This window comes from Prionailurus bengalensis, chromosome E3 (assembly GCF_016509475.1).
Source record: "Prionailurus bengalensis isolate Pbe53 chromosome E3, Fcat_Pben_1.1_paternal_pri, whole genome shotgun sequence".
In the NCBI taxonomy this organism is placed as follows: domain Eukaryota; kingdom Metazoa; phylum Chordata; class Mammalia; order Carnivora; family Felidae; genus Prionailurus; species Prionailurus bengalensis.
In genome coordinates, this window is record NC_057357.1 from 11092752 (window position 1) to 11118801 (window position 26050).

Consider the following 26050-nt stretch of genomic DNA (forward strand, 5'->3'; position numbering starts at 1 on the left):
GGGCATACACTGCAAAGATTCTGAGGCTCTTTTAAATTGTGTCTGAGAAACTACCACTGTAATTAATTCTCATTCCATATCCAAGCTTTGCTTGAGCTAGATGAAATTCAAGTCCGGGTTGAATTCTTTCCCAGCGCAATGACCTCTGCAAAAGCGAGATGCGCCGACTCTTGCTAGTTCAGCAACCTACACTCTAATCTCAACACCCCTGCCCTCCGCCAATACCGAAGCCCCGAGTAGACAGACCCCAGAAGTCAGGATTCCTAGCTGCACTCCCATCGCCTCGCACGCTCGGATCCTGACCCCCAATCTCACCCCTTCAGGGCCCTTCGTCCCAGTGCATTCTCAGCCAGTGCCCAGCCTGGGGGGGGGGGGGGGGGGAATCCTCCTTGGAGGAGGTGGCCCTTACTTTGGTGTGGACGGGCGACCCCTTGGCCGAGAAGAGGGTGTCGGAGTAGGGCCAAGTGGGGCAGGCCTCCGGGGGCGGGGGGGGGGGGGGCTGCCAGGTCTGGAGTACGAAAAGGTAAGCGACAGCAGGCAGTCCAGCCGGCCGGGCGCAGGGTCCCGGACCAGCCCGCGGAGAGGGCGTCAGAGCGCGCGGAGCAAGCCACCCCACCTTCCCGAAGGGAGGGCCCGGCCTGCGCGCACGGGCTGGGCGGGGCGGGGCGGGGGACAGCCGGCGGCTGCGGTGAAGCCCGGGGGCCAGCACACAATGGGCGGGGGCGCAAGGCCGGGCGCCCCGCCAACGCGCCGCCGCACCACGTGGGCCGCAGAGCGCGCCGGGCCAGGAGCGGCCCGTCGGCCCAGGCCGGGCGCGGCGCGGCGTACGTGCGCGCGCGCGCGCGTGCGTGCGTGCGATTTGCGATCAGGCGGCGCGGCGGACAGCCCCGGCGGCGGGGCGGGGGGAGTTATATTGCGGGGTCCTTCCTCGCTCACCCTGGTTCCTCTCGGAGCGGAGACGGCAAATGGCGGACTTCGATACCTACGACGATCGGGCCTACAGCAGCTTCGGCGGCGGCAGAGGGTGAGGCTGGCGGGCGCGGGCCCCCGCCGGGCGCGGGGGGCGGGCGGAGTCAGGGGCCCCGGGGCGGCGGCCTTCCCGCGCTCACCCGGGGCGGCGGGCGGTAGGGGGCCCGGCTCGGCCCGCGGAGGCCTGGGAGAGGAGCCTGGAGGGCCGGGGCCTAGAAATGGCGCGCTCGGGGAGGGGGGCGGCGGCAGTTAGTTTCCCCCACGTCTTGCTCGCGGCGCAGATTCGTCCCCGTGTCTCCCGCCGCCGCCGCCGACGTGTCGTCTTTCCAGTGCCTTGGCCGCAAGGCCAGGCCGCAGCGGCTCTGAGTGCCTTGGAGGACGAGCTCCCGCTTCCAGCCCCATCCCCCAGTACGGCAGGGCCAGCGCGGGGCTCTGCTGCAGCGCGGGGTGGGGGCCGTGGCCTGCCCGGCTCGGGTCTCTGTCCAGGTCCCGGCCTCCTGTTCTCTGCTTGCGCTGCAGGCGCTCTGGCCCGCTTCGCCAGGAGGCCAGCCGACTGGGTAAGGTCGGGAGGGCGAGAGGGGTGATTCCCTTCCCTGATGTGTGAGGCAGGGATTTGGCGGCTAGAGCCCGGGAGTGGTCCGATTCACGCCGGTGGAGGGGGAGACCAAGCAAAAGAACATACATAATAGCATTTTTAATTTTTCTGTGTCCTGGGTCAGTGTCTTATTGGCAGGTGCTACGTGCTTGCTGGCAGAAAATTTTATTTCTCCCTAGTTTCTCCTTCTGACCTGGAGAAGGAATCGCAGTTAGCCTCGTTCTCACTCTGGTCGTTTACAGACTGTATACAATTGAGACACCCCCTTTGAAGGAGAAATACTTCACTAGTGAATAAGAAACTTAGCGTATTTAATTTCGGGAGTCCGCGCTGGATTTTTTCTTTTTTTTTTCTTTTCTTTTCTTTTTTTTTTTTTTGTTCCTTCATGCAGAATTTAGAAGACAGACTATAAACATCTTGCTATTTGTCAAGGACACACTTGGCCTTTGTGTACTTTTACGGAAAGGATTACTTTCCCAGGATAACACCACAATAGTACCTACTGAGCTGTCCAGTCTCCTGGGTTTCAATCCCAAAAGTATCATTGTTTGGTGAAGAATGATCTTTTAATACCTTGGTTTGGGACTGGCTCAAACAAAGGCTTGTTTTGGTTAGGGAGTGTACCTAATATTACTCATGACACTAGAATATGGAAGTTGGGGAAGGTGGAACCACCTGTTCTTTCAAAGAATATTTTATTTGCTAATAAAAAAGAAATAGATGTTGGATGACATGTGAAACTGTTGCCTTTGGGGTAGGTTCGTAGACATCAAATTTGCTTTTAAAGTCATCTTGAAATTTAATAACTGGGATTTTTTTTTTTCCTTTAGTTTCAAGAAACATTAAAAGTGCCCAGGAAAACTCTTACACAGAGTGGTTTGATTTAAGGCAGATCCAAGGAGTTTTAGTTGGTTCGGGACTACAATAAGTTAGTCATATTATCCTGAATCTGGGATTTGGTGTTTGGTTATTGTGGGGTTTTTTGTGTTTTATTTTTGCCCCCCCCCCCCCCCCCCCCCCCCCCCCCCCCCCCCCCCCCCCCCCCCCCCCCCCCCCCCCCCCCCGCCTTTCGACAGATTTGCTAGCTGCTCTGGTGACTTGAGGTGTTTGAGTCAGACTTTTAGTGGATGTCGCATTTAAGTACATCGGAAATGCCACTCAGTTCCTAAAAGCAGTCCTAAAAACGCATTGATGAATTTGTGTGCTCGTTTAGACAGGGTCCGGAGTGAGTCCAGAAACTTTACAAAGGACCAGACATGTAGCAGTGAGGTCTGGGCCAAAGCTTTCCTATTCCAGAGTCAATGTTACTTTAATTTCATCAGCTCTGGAGTGCACCAGTTTCTGGTTCCTCAGAAATTCAGCAAGATGGTAGAGGCTCGTGGGTAACCTTCCATGATAATTTGTACTGTTACTTGAACCGTGTTTCACATCGATGTCTCAGCGCTGTTTGCTTATGTTCACGTACAGTGCTTAGGCATTGTAGAAGATTGTCACTTCGGGAAAGCCAGTTTTGCATTGCTTTGTTTGGTGCTTTTGTACCAAGGGACCCTTCCCTTTGGTCTAAAGCACCTTAGCGAGTAAGAGGTCTCAACTGTAAACCACTTGGGTCACAGGTGAAAGGAATAGCAGGTGTGAAATGCAGTCATAACCTAAAAGCTTGGTTTTAATAATTATACATTCCCTGTAATTGTCTTCTGTGTTGTATGTAATATCCAGTGCTGTTCTCAGGAAGCGGTGTTAAGCGGTTATTTTCTCAACCCATTGAGAATGTCCCCGGCGGCCAGTGACAGAGCCTGGAACTGCATTGTTGCCCCCCAAAGCAAAGCAAATCACAATTCCAAATTACCAAGAGTCGATTGTACTAGATCTTGAGTGTATTTTGTTCTGTAGGTTGCTAAATTTTCTTTCCTGGGTTTTAATTTTATTGGCCATTGGCAATAAAGTGGAGAGTAATAGGCTTTTACATTTCTAACTATAACGTGCTTTTGCGTGCTCCAGCCTAAAACCATCAATTCTGGGAATTGGATTGGAACTTGGAGGTAGCAAGAATCGAGATTGCTGAAAATGGAACTTACTAAAACTACACCTTTAAGTATTCTTCTTTTTTTTAATCTAGATTTTTATTTCTCTATTTTTAAATTTTTATTTAAATCCAAGTTAGTTAACATATAGTATAATTACGGTTTCAGGAGTAGAATTTAGTGATTCATCCCTTACATACAACACCCAGTGCTCATCCCAACAAGAGCCCTCCTTAGTGCCCATCACCCAGTTTACCCATCCCCCCCCCGCCCCAGCACCTCTCCAGCAACCCTCAGTTTGTTCTCTGCATTTAAGAGTCTCTTACGGGGGCGCCTGGGTGGTGCAGTCGGTTAAGCGTCTGACTTCAGCCAGGTCACGATCTCGCGGTCCGGGAGTTCGAGCCCCGCGTCAGGCTCTGGGCTGATGGCTCAGAGCCTGGAGCCTGTTTCCGATTCTGTGTCTCCCTCTCCCTCTGCCCCTCCCCCGTTCATGCTCTGTCTCTCTCTGTCCCCCAAAAAATAAATAAACGTTGAAAAAAAAATTTATAAAAAAAAAAAGAGTCTCTTACGGTTTGCCTTCCTCTCTGTCTTTATCTTATTTTTCCTTCCCCTCCCCTATGTTCATCTGTTTTGTTTCTTAAATTCCACTAAGTATTCTTTATCAAGTTCCAGTTAGGGGGGACTGGAATTCTAATTTTTTTTTTTTAAGACAGAGTGTGCGAGCAGCGGGGAGGGGGACAGAAGGAGAGAGAGAGAGAGAATCAGAGAATCCAAACCAGACTCCACACATGGAGCCTGACCCGACCCAGAGGCTTGTTCCCACTACCCTGGGTTCACAAACCGAGCTGACATCAATAGATGTCATTTGGACAGGGAGCCAACCAAGTGCCCCTCTAAGCATGTTTTAAGACTAATAAGAGGAAAGAAAGCAGGGCATAAACAGTGGTAGCTATTTGCACTGGTCATGGTAGGATCCGTAGAAGTATTTAAAACAGTTTATCTTAAAATCCTGTTTGCCTACCAAATGCCAGGTGGCCTGGGGTTATCGTCCTCCTCTCCACTCCCCAGCCTCCCAAATGCTGGATTCCAAATCATTATCTTCTAAATGAAAATCGTTACCACAGATGCTTGACTTGGTTTCACCAACAGTCTCTAACACAGTTTGAGGAAAAGCCCTAGCTTTGGAATCAGGCAGACAGGGCTTAAGGGTCATCTGAGCCTTGAGCCATGTATTAGCTGTGTGCTCTGGAACAAGTTCTTTAGCTCTCTGAGCCTCAGTTTCCCCCATGTAAGATAAAAACTCCTCTGTAGAGCTATTTATTGGGAATATTAAGTGAGCTGTCCAAAGCAAGCAGCACAGTGTCTGGTACACTTAATCATATTTCCCTTGCATCAGTAAGAGTGGGAAAAGTTCTGTTGAATTAACGAGTGAGTTTTTACTTTCCTGGCTCTATTTCCAAAGCCAAGAGAAATCTATTCTATAGGCATAAAGCATTTTATGAAGAGTGCTATATTGTAAATGAGTGGTAACTAATTTTTTCTTGTAGATTATTGGTTTGTTACAAAATTTATATTTGAAATATTTATTGCAAATGCTTCTGAGATTTCTAAAGACTGACTTGGTATATTGTTAAAATGTATATTTCTATTTGAAGTTAACCTTTAGTGTTCTGGGAGGATGTCCCACTAAGTCAAGTAGTCTTCCCAGAAACTTGAAACATGTAAACACAGTGTTGGAGCAGTATCAGTCCTAGATTAGACTCCCATCTTCCAGTTTCCAGCTTCCCCTAGAAGTAGAAGAGAGGGTTGGACAGGACAGCATGCCATGCCCCTGCCTTTCAGTTGTACATCTGGTTAGACCTGCACACGAAATAAGTGTAATTGCTTGATTTTGATAGAACTTAAGCTGTAATATCTACATTGTCTTTTTTAATTGAATGTCCTTGGTTCTTTGACATTTTCCCCATGTTGTGATTTCTAAAATTGGGGTGGGGGGGTGCCTGGGTGGCTCAGTCCGTTGAGGGTCTGACTGTTGATTTTAGCTCAGGTCAAGATCTTGTGGTTAGTGAGTTTGAGCCTGGCATCGGGCTCTTTGCAGACCGTCAGAGCCTGCTTGGGATATTCTCTCTCTCTCTCTCTCTCTCTCTCTCTCTCTCTCTCTCTCCCTCCCTCCCTCCCTCCCTCCCTCTCTCTCTCTCTCTCTCTCTCCCTCTCCCCGCCTGTCTCTTTGCCCTGTGCACATGCTCTCTCTATATATATAAATAAATAAACTTAAAAAAAAAAGTGTTCTTGATGGGGCCCTCTGGATGTGCTCCAGTATGTTGATACTACGTTGAAAAGATACTACGTTGAAAATGCACCTCCAGTTAAGTCTTGTATTCAGTGTAGGGCAGATGGAGACTATCTCTCCCCTGTTCTGCACACTATTCTTCTGTAATTAATCAGTTGCGTTTTTGGAGCCCTTTGAGTGTTTGGTGTAATAGAAGATAATTGGTTTCTCCTACATACCTGCCTCTGTATTCACTCTTGAGATAGGATGCTTTGGTTGGCATACATGAAGAAAATCCAGCCTTACACAGGTAAGCAGCTGGAAAAAGTAGTATTTTAATAGCCTTTTCAGATAATTGTGGGTATTTTTTTTTCTGCTCCTATACCAAAACTGGACAAGTGGTAGTTTCTGCAAAAGTTAGTTGCCGTGTGGAATCTGAAACTTTATCTAGTAAACTTTTCATACTATTCTTTAAAGTCCATTGATCATTTTATATTTCAAAGGGATTTTTTTACCTGCTCATGATCTTGTAACATGAGGCATTGGTTATCTGGAAAAGATCAGTTCATTGAGTTATGCAGATCTTCCCAGTGTTAGTACATTTTCTTATACAGTACCAAATGATGTTTATTTATGCCACAGTTGATCTTATGAGAAAAATTTCAGAGATTGTGAGACTTTCAAACTTACGTTGATGAATACGAGTTTTCTAAAACTTTATTTTTTGCTTGAAAAGCCCGCATTTTATTACTGGCAACAGATACTGTTCATTTTCCTAAAGGACAGGCTCACTTCATTTTCAAGAAAACGAATAGTCATAGTTTGATAATTCTTCGGGTAAAAATGGTGTTCCATGAAAAGCGTAGCTAGCTCAGCTTGTAAACTTGCATGAATGCTTTTCCTGGAGAAAACCATCACATTTCTGTAAGCCGCAAAAATGCTTTGCCCCCATTTCAAAACATAGGATATTAAAAAGTGGGTCAAGATTTAGTAAAATTAATCACTTTTACTGCTTTATCACGGACATTGTGTTTTGAAGCTCGTAGGCTCCTTTCTCTGCAAATACTCCATGATGAAGCATGAGTAATAGTGTAGTTTGGTGCCCCAGCCTTGATTTACTGTGGGATCAGTTGCAAGATCAGTGCAGGTCTCAAGTAGCAGCTAGTAAGGCGCTGGGGGACTGTTAAATGAAGGGTGTGGTCCTGGAAGGCACAGTTAGGACCACAGGAAGTACATGTTAGTGTTTACAGAGGCCACCTGAGAATATTAAAGGATTGCTCCTTGAGCTTAATTTTCTGTTCATGGAGGAAGGTCAGTGTGGTTTAAATTAGGCCAGAATTTACCAGTTGCTCATTTTATGTAACACTTAAACACCAATCTAAACTTTTTCAGGGGTGCCTGGGTGGCTCAGTTGGTTGAGTGTCGCCGTCTTGATTTCTGTCCTCCATGGTTTCAGGACTTTGAGCCCCACGTTGGGCTCTGTGCTAATGGCACAGCCTGCTTGGGATTCTCCCTCTCTGCCCACATCCCCCGTGCCCACCCCCGGGCTCTGTCTCTCTCAAAATGAATAAACTTAGAAAAATAAACCTGAACACTTTCACATGTGAACAGAAGTGGAAACCAGTGTATCAAACCCATGTAACCATTCCCTGGTTTCATTTTTTTCAGGGTGTGTGTGTGTGGTAAAATGTATCCATAAAATTTACCACTTTGACCATTTCTAAGTGGCACTGGTGTTCACAGTGATACTCAGAAACTGCCCATTGAGCATCTCTTCATTTCCATTCATTTAGCTTTATAAACCTTTTTGCTGTTCCTGTTTTCATCAGTCTCCCCCATTGTGGGGAGGGGATAGAATTTTTTTATTTTTTTGGGAGAGAGCGTGATGCGATTGGGGGAGAGGGGCAGAGTGGGAGGTGGGCAGAGAGAATATCTTAAGCAGGCTCCACAGCCAGCACGGAGCCCTACACAGACTCGATCCACAACGGGGGGGATCATGACCTGAGCCAAAATCAGGAGTCAGACATTCAACCTACTGAGCCATCCAGGCGTCCTGGGATAGAATATTTTAAAGCCAGTCAGCCTTCCTGTCTCTCTGTCTGAAAATACTTTTACATGCATGTTGCTGACTGATTAGGGGTTTCTTTTTAACCAGTTTTTCTGTTACCCAGTTCGTGTTCGGTTTTGTGCAGTTGTCTCAAAGATTACTTCATATATTTGGCCTATTTGAATCTGCAAAAGATTTGATTACAAAAAATCTAAAGTACAAATAAAGGTAGAATTCAATACTAATCCACCTCATGTACCTGTTACCCACTCTTTAAAGTGACACCGTTTATTTCATCTGTACCTCCTCCCTTCACTTTCCTCACAAGCTTTTGGATATTTTATTTTATTTACCTTTTTTAAGAAAGGTTTTTTTTTTTTTTTTTGTCTTGTGTTTTGTGTTTTTTGTTTTTGAGAGAGAGGGGGAGACACAGAATCTGAAGCAGGCTCCAGCTCTGAGCTGTCAGCACAGAGCCCAACACAGGGCTCGAACTCAGGAACTGTGAGATCATGACCTGAGCCAACTGAGCCACCCAGGCGCCCCGCCTGGATTATTTTAAAGCACATCTTAGATGTCTCATTTCATCTAGAAGTACTTCAGTATGAGTTTCAAAGGCACAGACTTTTAAAAATATAACCATGATACTACCACATCTGAAACTTCCCGGGAAGTTTTTTTTTTTTTTTTTAATGTTTATTTACTTTGAGAGACAGAGAGAGACAGTGTGAACCAGGGAGGGGCAGAGAGAGAGGGAGACACAGAATCCAATGGGGGGGGGGGAGGTGGGGGTTCTGAGCTGTCAGCATGGAGCCCAGCACAGAGACGCGGGGCTCGAACTCATGAACTGAGATCATGACCTGAGCTGAAGTCTGATGCTCAACCCACTGAGCCACCCAGGCGCCCCCCCTCCCCCCATAAGTATTTTGATTTCTCTAATTAGCTCATAAATTTTGATGTACAACTGATTTGTTTGAATCAGGACCAAAGCTTGCCCATGGCATTTGGTCATTGTGCCCACTAAATCTCCTGATGGGGCACCTGGGTGCTCGATTGAGTGTCCCAGCTCTTGATTTCAGCTCAGGTCATGGTCCCAGGATTGAGCCCTATAGTGGGCTCCGTGCTGAGTATAGAGCCTGCTTAACATTCCCTCTCTCTGTCCCTCTCTCTCTCCCTCCCCCCCCTTTGCCTAATTCTTGTAACTATCACGTGTAGGGCAACTAGAGGTTAAAATAAATTTGATATTAGCAGAAACACTTATTAATAAATGTTAATAGGTATGCATCTTAGTACATATGTGTCTTTTAGTACAAGTAACAGATTTTTATGATTTTTCAAGTATTTTTAATTTTATTAAGGTATAATTAATATGTGGTGTTAGTGTGATATTCACAGTTTTTCAGATAGTAAATGGAGAAGAACTGTTAGTTTTGTATGCCTTTGAATTCTAGCTTTTATCTGGTGGTCTATCTGGCATTTTATTGTTCTCTAAATAACTGAAACATAAGCTATTTGTAGATCATAAAATTGAACATCACATGAAAATGTGAAGTTTTCTTTAAAGTGAAGTGGATCTTGGGCACCTGGATGGCTCAGTTGGCTAAGCGTCCGACTTCAGCACAGGTCACCATCTCGCGGTTGGTGAGTTCGAGCCCCGCATCGGGCTCTGTGCTGACAGCTCGGAGCCTGGAGCTTGTTTTGGATTCTGTGTCTCCCTCTCTCTGCCCCTCCACCACTTGTGCTCTGTCTTGCTCTGTCTCTCAAAAATAAATAAATGTTAAGAAAAAAGTTTAAAAAATAATAAAATGAATTGGAGCTGATAGTATGTAGAATGTCAAATCTCAGATAATCACCCTAAATTAGAAAAGGCTCTCCTGGGCCACCTGGGTGGCAGTAGGTTGAGCGTCTTACTCTTTTTTTTTTTTTTTTTTTTAAGTTTATTCATTTTGAGAGAGAGAACATGTGAGCCGTGCAGGGACAGAGAGAGAATCCCAAGCGGGCTCTGCTCTGTCAGTGTGGACCTGCACATGGAGCTCAAACCCACGAGCTGTAAGATCACAACCTGAGCAGAAACCAAGTCAGACGCTCAACAGACTGAGCCACCCCGGCGCCCCAAGCATCCTAATCTTGATTTTCAGCTCAAGTCACAGTCCCAGGTTTTGGGATTCTGTCTCCCTCTGCCCTGCACGCGTGCTCTCTCTCTTCTCTAAAATAAAAAAAATAAAATAAATAGGGAAAAGAACTCTTGGCCTATAAAGTTCAAAACTAATCCATAGAAATGGTTTACATCATAGCTTCAAGACAGATGTTTTTTGTGGCAGTATTCTCTGAGGACCGATAAACAGCTTGAGATTTTTATTTTATTTCCTCTGAAAAATCTGGAACTTTGGATTGAATAATGTTTTGCACCATATGAAGCTACTATATTAATAATCCGTTTATTTGCTTTCATTAATGTGTGGGAGTCCAAAATTTTAGTACATTGGGATAAATGCCTTTTTCCTAGTAAGAAACATTTTCAGAAAGACTGTAAACCAGAAGTCCCCCTTGTGCTCCCTGTTCTGGAACAAGGCTTTCAGGCTGCCTGTTCTTTCCTGTTGGTAGATGATGAGATCAACTTAGAGGTCCTGACAAGCATTTTTAGAGATGAAATAGAGAATAGTGTATGTTATACTGTGAGTTTGTACTGTTGAGAAGCTTTTTGTTACTTGTATAGCTACTATGCAGGCAGGTATATATGTGTGCACGTTTTTAGTCGCGGTGTAAAGATGTTTCTCTTGCCGTTGGTCGTAGCCAAAAATTTTTTTGAAAAACATTTAAGTACCTAATTAGAGATGTCATCTAAATACATGTAATCCTCTCTTAGATTTTAATTTTTTTTCCCAAATAAGAATACCCAGGGGCGCCCGGGTGGCTCAGTCAGTTAAGCGACTCTTGATTTCAGTTCAGGTCAGGATCTCACAGTTGATGAGTTCGAGCCCTGCCTGAGTAGGACTCCATACTGACAGCACAGAGCCCGCCTGGGACTCCCTCTCTCTCCGTCTTTCTCTGCCCCCTCCCCACTGACCTGTCTCCCCCCCCCCACCCCTCCCTCTCTCAAAATAAATAAGTAAATTTTTTAAAGAAAGAATATTCATGTTAGTGGAAGAAGTTATTTGTGATCCTGGAGGCGTTGCTAGGCCTGTGTCTTCATTCCTTCCACCCCTGCTGAGTACCAGAGACCGTAATAGTTCTGGAGACAGAATTCCTGCCTTAGAACTACTCTGCGTTTCCCTGCAAGGGTTTTTTAATCCTGCAGATGGGATTGAATTATGAAGATAACCATTCACAGCAGAAAAGAGCTCTTTGAGAAAGGGTTCATTGAGGAGTTCATCATTGATCCCAGGGTTGATCAGAAACATCCACAGGCTCTCTTGCCCATCGTTCAGTAATGCCACTTATCAAGATGAAGGGGTTTAATTGTGAATGCTGATTGAAGGCCTTGGAGACTGCATACATTTAGGAGAGGGAGATCTACTTGGAAATGAAATGCTTTTAATCCAAGTTGTCTGGGGCTAGTTTTTAAAAACCTCAATTACAACTAAAATGTAATAGGGCGCTGGATGGGCTCCTGGAACAGAAAAAGGACCTGAGGTAGAAACTAAGGAAATCTGAATAAACTGAGCTTAGTAAAGTATCGATATTGGTTCAGTGATTTTAATTAGTGTATTTTGGTAATGTAAGATGTTAGTAGTAGGTAAGATAAAACTGAAATGAGGGCCTGGCTTTTGAGAGCTCAACCTTTTTTCGGTTATTTTCTAGAAACCAAATGGGTTGCACATCATAACCATGACTTTTTTTTTTTTTTTTTTTTTTTTTTTTTTTTTTTTTTTTTTTTAGCATGTTCAGTGGACTTTGTTGTTTCCTTGTATTTTAATCTTACAAAGGCGATCTTTTTGGGGATACTTATACAGGATCCAGCATGGTGTCATGCGTGAAACAGTGTAATATATGCTAGTATGTATTTCTGGGTGGAATGTGAGAGACCTAAAAGACCAGAGTTGTTGATCAGCCCTAAGGATACTGTGTCCCTAACGTAGACTTAATAGGAGAACATGTAATGTTGCAAATACCCCAGAGAGGTTAATACTCTGTACTTGGGTATCTTGGCTTCCCTCTTGATTTTTCAAGAGGAACAGCAACAGTGATTGAATTATGGTGTGGCTTCTGATGGCCTCTGGAAGTCTTTATAAAACCCTTTCCTAGAAAAGAGCTTAGCGTGCATCCCTCCTTTTTTCTTATCCCTCATACTTGGAAAGTAAGCCTGGAGCACTTCTCTCTTGAATCTACTTCTTGGAGCTGATCCCGGCCCTAATACTCCCTTGTCTTATCTTGTTTCTTACAGTCAACCCTCCCTCCAGGCTCCTGGCCTCCCACAGGCTTCTTCACGGCAAACCAGCTTGTTAGGTCAGCGTTTCCCTGTGTGCTGTGGGAACGCAAGGGTCCCGGTTCCTGTTGTTCACCCCTGCGGACCCTGCTCCCTGTGGCTGTCTCCCAGATTGCCTGCAGTCTTTGATTTCTCCTTTCCAGATGCCGGGACCCTGTCAGTTGGATTATCGGCTCCTTGAGGGCAGGGACTGGGTCTTAGGTTTGTGCCCTCTGTACCTCATAGACATGATTTGAGTAAAGAAAAGTGATTTTTCTGTAAAGGATTTTGTTCATGCTTGGAGTTGAAATTTGGATTTCCTAAGTTACCGAGGTTGTAATTTATTAGTTTGAAACTTGCATATGTTGGGGCGCCTGGGTGGTTCACTTGGTTAAGTATCTGACTCTAGATTTTGGCTCAGGTCATGATCTCACGGTTTGTGAGTTCAAGCCCCCACATCAGGCTCTGCACTGGCAGTGTGGACCCTGCTTGTGATTCTCTCCGCCTCTCTCCTGCTCTCTGTCTCAAACTTTAAAACTTGAATATGTTATTTTAAAAAGCAATGGACTGTCCCTAAGGGATAGCAGAAGCAGTAATGAGCCGGAAGGATCGATGCTGAGTGGAGGGGGTGCAGTACAGCCTGGGGGATTGCAGCGCAGACCTTCAGGTGTCTGTTCTGAACCGGGGGGGGGGGGGGGGGGGGGGGGCCGGCCTGCTCTTTGGCTCATCTGTTCTGTATCCACGGCAGCCTGTCCACCCGCTTCTGCACAGCAGTGTAGCCTGGAGCATGCTTAGTCTTCCTGTAATGCTTTGGATTGTTACTAAACTTTTATAAAGCAATCAGGATTTATGAGTTGTTTTATGGTCGGTTTTAAACTTTGTAAAAGAAAGATTTGAGACACTTATGAAGTCACAGACGAGGAAAGTGAGAGACAGAGGTCATTTGGAAGAGGTTCTACACCAAGCTGAGAAAGGTGTCAAATGAGTCTTCTCTGCCTGTGTTGTTTTTAACCTGTTTTAGAAAGTGCTTTTGAGTAACACAGCTTTAGACAATAGTCTCTTGTAAACTTCAGTTACTGTCAAAAGGTATCATGGGAGTTTTCGCTCAGAATTTGCCGACATTTGGGGGTTTTTTTTATTCGGTGGGTTGCTGGCTGGATGTATCCTTTTATTACATGCATATGCACTCTCTGGGGTTTGTCCCCTCGCCCTGGTCTCAAGTTGCTGGCACACTGGAGACTTCCACTCTTCTCGCTTTGTGACCGTCGGAGACAGTAAATTTGAAGGCAAATTACAGGCAGTCCGGCTGCCCTGTCCTATAAGACATGCTGAAGTCCCATAGAACTATGTCACATAGGGTAGTATGCAGGGTGACTGTGGTGATTCTTGGGGAAATCTGGAAGTAAGCCGCCGGCAGTTTTGTGAGGCTCTGGTGAAATAAGCAGGTTAATGGGCTGGGTTGGTTGTTTCCACATGTCTAGCTCTTAAAATACTGCTTGCTTGAAACAGGATTCTGCCATCTTCCCCAAAGCCAGAAACTGCTTCTTACCCTGCGGCTTTCTTCTTCATGCCCCTGCCATCTGATTAACACTACCTACCCTCCTTCCCTCGGTCCTTATCCAGGCTCACCTGGCTGCCTGAACTCAGAGCCCTGACTCCACCTTCTGGGCCCTGCATAAGTTCTGTAAATGTTCCATGTGTCCTTTGAGCAAGCCTTCCTTCCTCCATTTTCCCGAGTCATCAGACACACACCTGCTGAATTTACCAGCTCTCCATTCTCCCCTTCACCTTAAGGTTTTAAAAAATCGTTGGGCTTTTCACCTTCTGTATATACGTACATATACACACAAACATGCGGGCAGTGTGTGCCAATGTAGTTGTTTGTGACTTACACGTGCCGCTCACCTTGAGCTGCTTGAGGGCAAGGGACTGTTTCCACCTGATGTTTAGTAACAGATGATTTTCAAGTTATTAATTGTAATTCATCGTGTGCTTTGATAGTTTTTCAAAAGTTTGCATCTATTGTATCTTATATAGTCGGTATTCAGTCTCAGAGTATCTCGTTGAAAGTATTTTAGGGCTTCGGGTTATTGAGATAATAACAGTGGTATTGCAGGGGCACCTGGGTGGCTCAGTCGGTTAAGCATCTGACTTCGGCTCAGGTCATGATCTTGGGGTTCATGAGTTCAAGCCTCACATCAGGCTCTCTGCTGTTAGTGCAGAGCCTCCTTTGGATCCTCTGCCCCTCCCTGGTTCGTTTCCTCTTTCTTTCTCTCTCTCTCTCTCAAAAATAAATAAACTTTAAAAAAAAAAAAAACAAATAACAGTGGCGTTGTGAAGGGTATTGAAGCACAAAAACAAGTCATTTACTCACCTTGGTGGGGTGGGGGGAGCGAGAGCAGGTGGGATGCAGTTCACTTGAAAACAAAATGTAGAATTTCCTATTGGGAAGTAGCAGAATTTTGAGTTACTAAGCATAATTCTAGCCATCTAAGAATTACATCGTGATTTTATTCTTCTGCTAAGAAAATGTCATAAAGGATGATACTTATCTCAAGAAAGATGGCAGGTTTCTTTCATGTTATCCCTAGCAAAAACCAAGTTACTTTCCGTGACGTGTATTGATGCTTCCCCGGCGAAAAGGATGGCTTTGAGCAGATCTGTGTTGTGAGGCAACTCCTTTAAGAGAGGAGTTTTAAGGGGCACCTGGGGTGTCTCGTTGCTTGAGCGTCTGTCTTTGGCTCAGGTCATGATCTCACGGGTTCCTGAGTTCAGCCCCACATCGAGCTCTTGCTGCCATCGCAGAGCCTGCTTCGGATCCTCTGTCCGCCTTTCTCTCTGCCCTTCCCCAGCTTGTGTTATCCATAATCTGACAGCAGCAGGGAGCAGGTGTGTTACGAATGGGTTAAACTTGGAGCAGCTTTGGAAACCTTCCTGTGAACACAGTGTGATAAGTCTGGACGGTCCATCTCTGCGTGTGTTAGCTGCCAGGTGTGAGGGAGGGTGTTTGCTAAGGTTTTAGGACATGAGCATTTCGCAGATACTGAGTCTAAGTAAGTAGGAAATAACGTTTCTGTCACCAAACGATAGGTACCCTTTCCATAAGTGATATTTTGGGATACTCTCGGTAATTTCAAGATGCTGTTGTACAATCAGGTGGAGTCGTTCACATGACTGGTATGGCTGAGCCGGAAGACATTGCCCTTGTCCCCGCCCTGGGACAAGTAGACTTGAATCCTGTCTGTTTCCCCTCCAGGTCCCGCGGCAGTGCCGGTGGCCATGGTTCCCGTAGCCAGAAGGAGCTGCCCACAGAGCCCCCCTACACAGCATATGTAGGAAACCTACCTTTTAATACAGTTCAGGGCGACATAGACGCTATCTTCAAGGATCTCAGCATACGGAGTGTACGGCTAGTCAGAGACAAAGACACAGACAAATTTAAAGGTGAGTTTGGGGGAGTCCGTACTGTATATTCTCATAGAGGGAGGGTCTGAACCAAAACGGTGGGGAACCAGAGGGCTTTAATTGTGGAAGTGTTTATCCAAGTAGCTGAAACCCGCATAGCCCTTTAACCCATGAGGCTTTCGGTTCTACTTGGGGGAAAATGTGTTACACGTGATCTTATTTGTAGAAATGTGCAATATATACCCGAGTAAATGTGCTGTTTGCCTGACTGGCAGTCCTGTCTGCCAGTAAAGGAGTTCCCCGGGAGAGAGATGAACAGACAGAACAGAGGACTTTGCCGGTGCATCTCCCCTTCACCGACGCGTGGCTTTCTTCTTTGTCGTTTTCCTGTGATCTAAAGTATTTGTACAGAATTCAGAAGAGAACCTCACAAATATCATCACTGTATCTTTGTGATTTGGGAGCGCGTCTGGGAGAGGGTTGGCTCAAATTTTGGGTAAAGTTTGTGTCTGTAGATGAGTCTCTTCAAGGCACGTGAGCCGGGAAGCAGTAAGCAGGAAGAGTCACGTGAGCATCATCATCTAGCTCTCCGGAGTCCCTGAAGGGAAACGTGCTCTCTGTTTAGGGCATGGCACGAGGTACAAGGGCATGCGGTTTACGTTATTTATCCGGAAGAACATCCAAGGAGAAGTACTAGCTGTGCGAGAAGCAGAGGTTTTGCTCATCCGAGCAGTTCTGTGTATAGGTGGCGCTTTTACCGTTTGGGAAGTGTTCTTGGCTTTAGAACCGGAAGCCTTGTTAATAACGAGTGCTCTAACAACAGAAGTAAATGTACCTGTTCAGCCTGTGAAAGTCAGGCCCACCCAGTGTGCCTCCTAGATGCGCTAGGAATTCGGGCTTCTGGGGGAGGGGAGGAACGGGTGGTCGAGGCCAGCCTTCAGGCTGAGTCAGTAGCAGCAGGTTTTAGTTTCTACATCAGACGGAGGGTCATCCCTCCGCAGCTCTGAGGTGTGAGATGGGTGACCAGGCTCTTGTGACCTCTTTGAGCACAGGAGGTGGGTGGTTTCCACAAGTACTCTAGACCATTGTGAATCCATTTAGGGGGGCCGGCAGGGGGACTCTTCCAGCCACGCGGTACCTTCTTGTTGTAAGTAGTTGGTGGGGAAATGGTGAACAGGAAGAGTTTGGACCCAAGCCTTGAGAGCATTTGTAGTCCGGTGGGCCTTGAAGGTGAGGTGTAATCACACGGGACGGGGACACTCGGGGTGCGGTGGGAGGGTGTGGTGTAGTACAGGGTGCAGTGTGAGCAAAGCGGGGCAAGGGGTGTGCCGAGTGCAGACTGAGACTCCAGGCTGCGAGGAGGAAGGGGCGTGGAAACCGTTGGAGGTTGAGGGAGAAGCTGAAGTCATTCAGAAGTCAGCTCTTCAGTGGCCCAGGAAAGGCTCTAATGTCATGGTTAAAACTTCTAAAAAGAAAGCATTATAAAAACAGCTGCCATTTCAATGCCTGGTTGGCACTTTCTGGTAGAGTATAACTGAGAGGGAGGAATACCAGTCAAGTATTTTGTTTACCGAAAAGTAAAATCTCTCTTTTAGGCTCTGCTAGCCTGCTGTCACTTAGATGCAGCAAAAGTGGGGAAATGGGAGAGACGGGGATCCCACTGTGTCTTAACCCAGAATTCCTTGAGGAAATTGGGATTTGTTTCTCTTACAGGTTTCTGCTATGTAGAATTTGATGAGGTGGATTCCCTTAAGGAAGCCTTGACATATGATGGTGCAGTAAGTATCTTCAGTTTTTCTGTGTCGTGTCAGCAGCTGAGATGTTTTTCTTGCCTACACTTAACACTGTTTTCCCCTTATCAGCTGTTGGGTGATCGGTCGCTTCGTGTGGACATTGCAGAAGGCAGAAAACAGGATAAAGGTGGCTTTGGCTTCAGGAAAGGTGGACCAGATGACAGAGGTGATTGGTTCTTCTAAAACTGAACATAACACTTACTGTATGCCCACTGGTTACAACTGTTGAAGGCTACTAGAATTATCTTGCCGGTCTGATAGGCTTTTGTGAGCTTTTAAAAACGTGGAAAAATCTTAGAATGGATGGTGCTTCCACAAGCCTGGGTTTTGTTTTTGTTTTGTTTTTTTGTTTTTTGTTTTTTTCCTATTGGCAACAAAAACTCTTACAATTCTTTTGAACTTCTCATCACATGAGTGATTCTTCCCAAAGAATTTTGCCATGTGTGTGCAGCAGGGTAATGGTACGACCTCACCTTTATCTTTTTTGTGTGTCCTCAGGAATGGGTGGCTCTCGAGAATCTAGAGGTGGATGGGATTCCCGGGATGACTTCAATTCCGGTATCAGTATTTAAAGTATCACCACTTAACCTTTTTCAATGGCCTTGCTGCTGTTGTACGTTTATTGTGGACGTAGCCCACCTGGCCGGACTACTCCTTTAGTTCATTCCGCAAGTGAAACTTTCCTGAAAGATGCCCAGGCATGCAGTAAGCCTCTGTTAGAACCTAAATGTTCGGTGTAGGACTTGAGAGGTTCCACACTGTGGGCGAGTTAGACCGACCCACCTCCTTTTGTTACGATGCCTCAGCCTGTAGTTCCCATCTGGCCTTTGTCTAAGGAATCCCCTTGGCTGCTCTGCGTAAATAGAAGCACTGTTACTTCTACAAAGTGGGGGTGGTTTTGGAAGCTTACAGAAAGCCTCGTAACCGTGGTTCTTGGTGGCTCCTTCTTCCATGGTTAAAGTCGTGGTGACCAGTTTGTTTTTTTGAAGGGCGTGGAACTCCTATCTCTTCTTGGTGGACACGATCTGCTCTGTTCCTTTTCTTAACTTACCAAGGCAGACCACCAGGTGCCTCCTTGTCTCCCCTTAAGAGGTCGGTTTGCATGTCGGGCCTCTGCTTTGAAGGGTTGATCATCTCTTTACTTTCTTTTTGTTTTTTTAACAAAAATAAATTGTATATGTGATCAAAACGTCAGTTGTAACAGGTAAAAAATGAGGAAGTAGTCTGTTTTCTATAAACTCTGCCCTCTCCACTGTATGAGAGGATAACATCAGTGCCCCACCCAACCACCCTGTCACCCTCCCCCATCAAACAAAATTCGGCATATAGTGTTTGGTAAGTATGGGAAGAACTGGCACGAGCTGTTGAAGACCAAAATTTTTACGAGTGCATTTCCAGTGCTACTTTGGCTAAACAGGTGACCGCTTATATCTGTTGAATTACTTAATCCTAAAAATCCTGTAGCCAATCAGAAATGAGCTTATTCATAAAAGTACAGTATGATCCAGTAAACCTGTAATTTTATGTATAAGCTAGTCTCTGATTGAAACACGCAGCAAATGTCTTCTCAAAATCAATCTGAGTGCAGCCGTTAGTGGCCTGATGAGTGGTGGCCTGGGACCAGCCGGTTTTGAATTCACTGGGAGTGTAGGAATAGCACTTGAGTGTGTAGGCTCTGGAATTGTGGCAGTTACCTAAGGAACTGTTGCCCTCGCCGGGACTTTGACTCTCTGAAGCAGAGAGCACAGCCAGAGAAACTCCCCCGCCACCCACCAGGTTCAGCATAAACTTCAGGGTCTGGAGGTGTCTGAATCCAGAAGTGCCCGCATGGTGGAGTGATGCTTGTGTCCATTATTTGTGAACGTAGATCTTTTTTGCTCTTCAAAATGATGCTGTTTTTTAAATGACATACACTGTTGTAAAAAGATTCGAGCAATACCGAAAAATAGAAGAAAGCAGAGTCCCACCCCCAGAGGTAGCCAAGTACGTTAAAGTAAAAAAAAAAAAAACTTGGAAGGTTCTTGTGAACGGTGTGCCTCCTAAAAATCTGTCATCAAACTTCATTAAAGGATACTTGGTAATGTCAGACCTTGCGTTTCCCTCGTAATCTTCGCCTGCTCCTGTTGTACGAGATTTTGAAATGAGATGGTCACTGGCTGTGGATGCGTGCTGTTTCTGTTGTTTTGGGTTTTTTCCCTTCTGTCCTACTTGGGTGCATCCGGACTAAGTAGCAGTCGTGCTTACCTGCCTTGTCAGTGCGGGTGTGAGCTGATTTCTGCTACACTGGTCGCAAAATTTATTCTCCTAGGGGAGTAGCTTTTGTACTCCCACGGAAAGGTCCGCTTCACAGTTGATTGGGGGAGATGTCAGTCAGATGTTTGAATCTCAGTTAAGCTTGTTGAATAAACAGCGTAAGCTCTGGTTTAAAAGATTCTATAAAGAACCTTCTACCTGACTGTATACATCCCAATATGTTTTCCCCAAATCAGTGCTCCTATTGGTCTGAATCTTTTGGGGGGGATTGTTTTCATTACTTGTTTGGTTAAAATTGGTACTGTCCAACTCAGTTTCTGAGCTGGGTTTCAGATAACTTGATCGCTTTCCAAATTCCTTGGCCACCCTTAAAGAACAGAAAAATACCACCCTTGCAAACAGTTGAGTCTTCATATTCAGGGGAGTTAAGTTTAGAATCACTGAGAACCCCAGATGAGCAGATACCAAACCATTGTTCCCAGGGGAAACGACAGGGTCCGATTCCTGTGAGCCTCTGGTCCCAATATTTTGTTGAGTGATCAGTACATACCTTGTTGCGTGTATTTCTGTTTAAAGACCCCTAATGTCACCTATACTGTTGATTTGTTTAACAAGGAGCTCCTGGCCAGCAGCACCAGAACTCTGCTCGAATGGAGCTTATCTAACGTGTTTTCTCCCGTGAGGCACAGGACTGCCTTCTTGCACTTAGGAATGCTAGACGACTCTTCAGCTCTATGTGCGGGGCCACTTTAAACAGTGAAATTGCCAAAGAAAAGCCCAAAAGAGCAAAAACCTGGCACCGAATAGTTTGAAAAGACACTTGTTTATGGTCTGAGCTGAAACAAGAAGGCAGAGTGTTGCTTTGTGGGACCTCAGCCGAGAGACACGCATGTCGGGCAACTCAGATTTCCACTGCTCTGTGCATGTCTGGAAGAGCAGAAGGGCCAAAAGATTTAATTTCAGGGTTACATACAAAGGCTAGTGAGTCGACAAACGGGCAGATACGAAATCTGCGGATGATGCGGATGGACCATATATAGAATATTCCTCAGGCTCAGGATCCTTCTGGAAGATAGATGTTCCTCCAGAGCTTTGAGCAGTGGCACCGTCCTTCGAGTAAAAGTGGTCACCTTTGGGGGCTGGGGGGGGGGGGCGGGCTGGTTTGTTTAATTACAATATTATTTCTTAAATTTTTACCGGAAGCTCACTCTCCCTTCAGTAGGCGATACTGTTAAAAGGCTAGTCAGCTTAAACCCCCTCTAGATGAAAGTCCTTCCATGAAATACAGAACTGAAGAAAACTTAGGGTTCTCAAAGCCTGTGGAGAAAACCGTCTCCTCTGCAGATGAGAGTCGGAACACTCCTGACCGTTGTCGTGACAGTTACTTTGCTGAGGGTTCCAGCAGATACCTGCAGGGATGGGGAGGAAACTTCTCCTCCCCCTCGCAGCCCCCGGAGGTGGCGCAGGTTGGGGGCGAGGTGCTCCGCTCCTCTGCGAGCCCCGCTCTGCGAAGGGGGTGAGCCGTGCCGGGTAACTGCCTTGTTGACCACACGGGTGCCGAGCTTTTAGAGTGCTGCACACCCGCCACACAACAGAGACAAGACAAGTGGGGCGCGTCACCCAGAGGTGGCCTCGTATTTTTATTCTGTCTTCGTGTCTGGGCTTTTCTTGGGTGTCGCATTCTAAATTGTAACTTTCACATTTCAGGTTTATCTTTTTAATAATCAGAGGCTTTATATTAGAAGACACAATAAGATGGGCTTTGAGGATTTTTGTTTGTCACGAGCCTTATTTTATAGTCTTAGGTAGGGGGTGGGGTTTCCGCCACTTTTCCTGCAAGCTGAGGTTTAAACAGCTCGCTTTATTTTTCTTTCGTAAGAAGTGTAACGTCTGTTAGCATTGAGATTACCCAGCACATTCTCATTTGGACCCGATGCACTCTTTTGCAAAAACTTCCGATGTTGGACAAACTAAAGAATTCAAATTGAACAGTCCACGCCAGCTGCACAGTCAGCTTTTGAGACGGTAGCTTAAAAAGTAATCCGGTGTCCTCTTCCTCCTTCAGGCTTCAGGGATGACTTCTTAGGAGGCAGGGGAGGGAGTCGCCCAGGTGACCGGCGAACAGGCCCCCCAATGGGGAGTCGGTTCAGAGATGGCCCTCCCCTTCGAGGGTCCAATATGGACTTCAGAGAACCAACAGAAGGTACGGTGATGCTTTGTGGGTGGAGGTTGTCTTGCCCCGGTGCGCTGGCTGTTCCCCCCACACACACGCCTTCTCGTGCCACGGACGGTGGCTTCTGTGGCCCGCCCCTTAAGTCTTCAGTAGCAAGTTGGCCTTTGTCAGAGCGTCTGGGGATGGGATGGGTCTTCAGGGCTGGCCTGATGGTTAGAAAATGGGCTGGCCTGTAGGGGCTCGCCTCAGTCGGATCATTCCACCCGGGCGGGGAATGTGGGGTCCTTTTCTCATAAACCACGTTGGTTTCTCTCCCGCAGAGGAAAGAGCACAGAGGCCACGGCTCCAGCTGAAGCCTCGAACAGTTGCCACGCCCCTCAATCAAGTAGCCAATCCCAACTCTGCCATCTTCGGGGGAGCCAGGCCCAGAGAGGAAGTCGTTAACAAGGAGCAAGAATGAGCTCGCGGTTGGGAGGGAATGGGGTGTGGGGGAGTCACAGCAAGACCACAGCCTGGCTAGCCCCCTGGACCAGCGGTCCTGCAGTCACCATTCCTGCGCCTGACCTTTGTCCTCCTTTCTTACAGCGGAAACACAGAGCTTGTGAGTGCATGTCAGCAGTTAACAAGTGGTTTTTAGTACATTCTTGGCTTTGCTGAACCTATCTAGTGCCTGTTTTGTGCTTTTTTTTTTTTCTTTCTTTCTCTGCCAGTCCTTCCCCCATTTTCCTTCTGTCCTTTTTCCTTCTTGCTCCTTGTTTCCTTCCAGTACTTGAGTCTCTCTCGAGGGACAGAGGCAGCCACCCGTGGGCGTTCTTAGGATGGAGGTGCTGCTCCATTTTTCTCCCCCTGCTTTCTCGTTTTACTTTGGACACTCTGGCCAGACCCGGTTGGTCCTTTCATTTTTCTCAGTGCTTCTCTTCTGACCTGCATGTGGAGTTCTGTATTGCTGTGGCTTCCATGGGAAGGAAAAAGACAAAACAAAACAAAAAACAGAAAGAAGTCACAAATTGGGTCGCATCTTGTTTTTATTCAGCTGTGGTCAACAGAGAGAATTTGAGGCACCTTGTTTTCAAAACAAGGATAAAATATCTGTTGATCCTTGCAGATTCCTCCCTGTCCCTATTTATAAGCAGCCCTGTCTCTGTCACTCCCTCCCCGAATGGATCATTCGAGCCGGAGGCTCTCCTTTCGAAGGTGGAATCTAAGGGAAGAGGGTGGTAGCGTGAGTCGGTGAGCAGCTCAGCGGACGGGCCGGGGGCCGAGCGCACCTCCGTGCGCACGCCAGGATGGCTGGGTCAGCACGTCGTGCAAGCTCGTCCCCTCCTCCCCGGCGGAGGTGGAGGCTCCCGTGGGTGGCTGGGTGCGCCGAGCCTCCGTCCGGTCTCCCGTCCGGGCAGGGCGCTCCGGGGGGGGGACCGACGGGCGGTGGTGGCCGCGCCGCGCCTGGGCCGGGCTCCCCGTGCGGACGCGGACTCTCCTCAGACCCCGTCGTGTGTGTGTCCCTGTCTCTCCCTTGTGTTTACCTGTGTCTGCTCCTCGCGTAAGTAGCAGTGAGATACTGCGCTTCCCGCCCTCCCTGACTTTTATAATGAAAATGGGCCTAAAATCTGGCACTTTACTGTTGGACTTGATGAATTGAGGGTTTTACTCTGCAGGGCTGTCAAGAGCCTTCAGAGAGCTGGTAGGTGGCTGTAAGTCCCCAGGTCTCCTCTTTGGGGCACAGTTGCCTATCCCCACAGGCTGTGTTTGGCACGTACCCAGGGCCAGGGGGGCTGGGCCGTAGCTTCTGAGCTAAACGCCCGTGTGTGAGAGCAACCTGGGTTTTTCAGCAGCGAGTCCCAGACCGTCCCTTTGGGAGCAGTTTGGGGGCCGCCAGCAGCTAGAGCCCAGGGAAGAGACCTGCCGTTTGGGGGCGGGGGGGAGGTGAGAGGTCGTCACTAGCTGGCGTCCTTGGCTTCTCTCACTGGGTCTCGGTCCCGGGGTCTCAGCAACTACAGAACTCTCTCTCCTTTCCTTCCTTCACCTGCCGCCTCTGCTTCCGAAATAAGAACCATTTGTGTAACACCAATACTTAACTTAAGAAAGACATGCATTATGTGGTTGTAATCAAACCTGATGCTTTCAGATGACCTACTTACATCTTCAATGTGGAAAAGATTAAGAACAAAACAAATTCATCTAAACTTCTGGGCAATCAATCCCAGTTGACTTTTAAATGTAAGAATGGAATTCCAAACACTTAACACATTCAGCTATATGACAGAAAGTAAATCTATGGATATGGTATTTTGTGAATGATCTTTTAAATAAAAGAAAACCTTACGTAATATTTAATGCTCGCCTTTATTTTTGACTTCTTTCTAGCTGCTCTTAACGAGAAGTTCACACCCTTATTAAATTGGGGAAGCGGTGTCCGAATCCGGTAGAATGTACTGCGACCACAGGAGAGAAGCATCTTGCTCTTGGAAGTTACAGGGTTAGCGAAAGCAGTTTAAAAGCTAGTGATGATTAGAAATAGGACGCCCAGGTTTTCCTACCCCCCCCCCCCTTTCCTCTCATTTCCTAAAAATGGCAATTTTCTGAACAGAGGCCTTGCATGCAGTGTGGCCTTAGTTTTTGATTGGGTAAAGGGACTTTCTTGCTGAAAATGGAAGAAATCAGGTGTTTGCACAATGTGTGCATGCTTTTAATAACTGCTGATTTTGGGGGGCACCTGGGTAGCTCCGTCGGTTAAGCGTCTGACTTCAGCTCAGGTCATGATCATGTGGTTTGCGAGTTCGAGTCGCGCATCAGGCTCTCTACTGTCTGCATGAAGCCCGCTTCGGATCCTGCGTCTCCCTCCCTCTCCCCCTCCCCCACATTTGTGCGTGCACGTGCTCGCTCTATCTCTGAAATAAACATTAAGAAAAATAATAACTGCTTATTTTTAGCAGAAGTTCTAGATGCTCTTTGTGGCCGTGGCGGGTGCTACTTCGTGGCAAGCAGATCCTGTATTTTTGGGAGCCGCTGCTGTGTGGTTTTGTGACCCAGGGGACGCAGCGCAGAGCTGGGCCCTGTGTCGAGTGGGGGGTGGGGAGACCTGGCCAGCAGAGAGGGTGGAGGAGGGCCGGGCACATGCAGAATTTGCTTACTGTGAGGTGAGCCTTGACTGCAGCTTACTAACCTTCAGGGGGAGGGCAGGGCGGGTGGACACTGTTCCGGTTCCTGGACGCGTGGCTGTCACTTGGACTGCTCCCCGGCCAAGACTGGAGGAGAGGACGCGGCACTTGCCTGTGTTTTCTTTAAGGGGTAAGGTCCCTGCGACTGGACGCTCTGTGCCCCACGTGGAGTTGGACTGGTGGCCAGGCTTGAAACCCCACTCGATAAGGCTTCTTGTAGTGTTGTTGTTTGAGAGAGAGAGAGAGAGAGAGAGAGAGAGAGAGAGAGAGAGAGAGAAGGGTGCAAGTGAGCAAGGAGCAGAGAGAGAGGGAGAGAGAAAGGAATGGGGCTCACCCGACTTGGGGCTTGAGTTTACGAACCATGAGATCGTGACCTGAACTGAGATCAGATGCTTTACTGAGCCACCCAGGCGCCCTCGATGAAGCTTCTTTCCAAAGGTCCCTTGGATCCCATCTTCAAAAGGCCTGTGGTGCGCTCAGACCCTCGAAGGGGGTCATCTGGGTCTCCAGAGGTTTCCCTGGAGCTTTCTCCCTGCTTCCCTCGAGATGTCACTGTGCCTTTGTGGGCGTTTCTCTTGACAGGCACCTGTTCCTTGGCCTGTAGTATTTGTGTAATACTAAGTATTACCGAAAACGTTTTAGTATCTGTCTCCTCTCAGTAACTGAATTAAGAGAGGAAGGCACATCTTTCCCCAAGTAAGCACCTAAATAAAAGTTTATACCAACTGTGAATGTTCTGGAAATAGGTTTAGTGTAGACAGACAGTTGATGCCTGGTTTCTCTCTCTGCATTTTTCCCCCCTACTTATTCTTGAACTGCCTTCAGAGAAACACAATTTAACGGAGTGCCAGGTTGGGCCCTTTTAATAAGGGGCTCAGGTTTCTAAGAATGTTCTTCTCTCAGAGCCCATTTTGTCAGAGGCCAGATTGTTTCTCCAGGGCTCAGGAGAGAAGTTTGCACGGCAG

At 47.0% G+C, this 26050-nt stretch overlaps 1 protein-coding gene and 1 long non-coding RNA gene across 4 annotated transcripts; one reads left to right on the top strand and one right to left on the bottom strand.

The window, feature by feature from the left end:
* The first annotated feature begins 769 nt into the window (after positions 1 to 769).
* EIF4H (eukaryotic translation initiation factor 4H) lies at positions 770 to 24261 on the top strand. 3 transcript variants are annotated; one of them, XM_043561344.1, is made up of 7 exons: positions 856 to 1024; positions 15560 to 15747; positions 17422 to 17486; positions 17571 to 17667; positions 18000 to 18059; positions 21820 to 21957; positions 22248 to 24261. In XM_043561344.1, exons 1-7 carry the CDS (start codon positions 966 to 968, stop codon positions 22385 to 22387), a joined length of 747 nt encoding a protein of 248 aa, XP_043417279.1. In that variant the 5' UTR covers positions 856 to 965; the 3' UTR covers positions 22388 to 24261. The 3 variants fall into 3 exon arrangements, with proteins under 3 accessions (XP_043417280.1, XP_043417279.1, XP_043417278.1); XM_043561345.1 differs by lacking the exon at positions 18000 to 18059 and having other exon boundaries at positions 770 to 1024; XM_043561343.1 differs by having other exon boundaries at positions 894 to 1024; positions 17422 to 17667.
* Positions 10085 to 18890, bottom strand: LOC122472032. Its single transcript, XR_006294334.1, has 3 exons — positions 18792 to 18890; positions 18501 to 18508; positions 10085 to 10095 (listed from the first exon to the last, which is right to left on the bottom strand). It is a non-coding gene; the product is annotated as an uncharacterized LOC122472032 (long non-coding RNA).
* Positions 24262 to 26050: the final 1789 nt, after the last annotated feature.

Excerpts from the sequence above, each read along its gene's own strand:
- EIF4H (XM_043561343.1), top strand. The coding sequence starts at position 966 with ATGGCGGACTTCGATACCTACGACGATCGGGCCTACAGCAGCTTCGGC. Across the intron at positions 15,748-17,421 it reads AGACACAGACAAATTTAAAG|GTTTCTGCTATGTAGAATTT; the intron begins GTGAGTTTGGGG and ends TTTCTCTTACAG. Across the intron at positions 17,668-17,999 it reads AGGTGGACCAGATGACAGAG|GAATGGGTGGCTCTCGAGAA; the intron begins GTGATTGGTTCT and ends GTGTGTCCTCAG.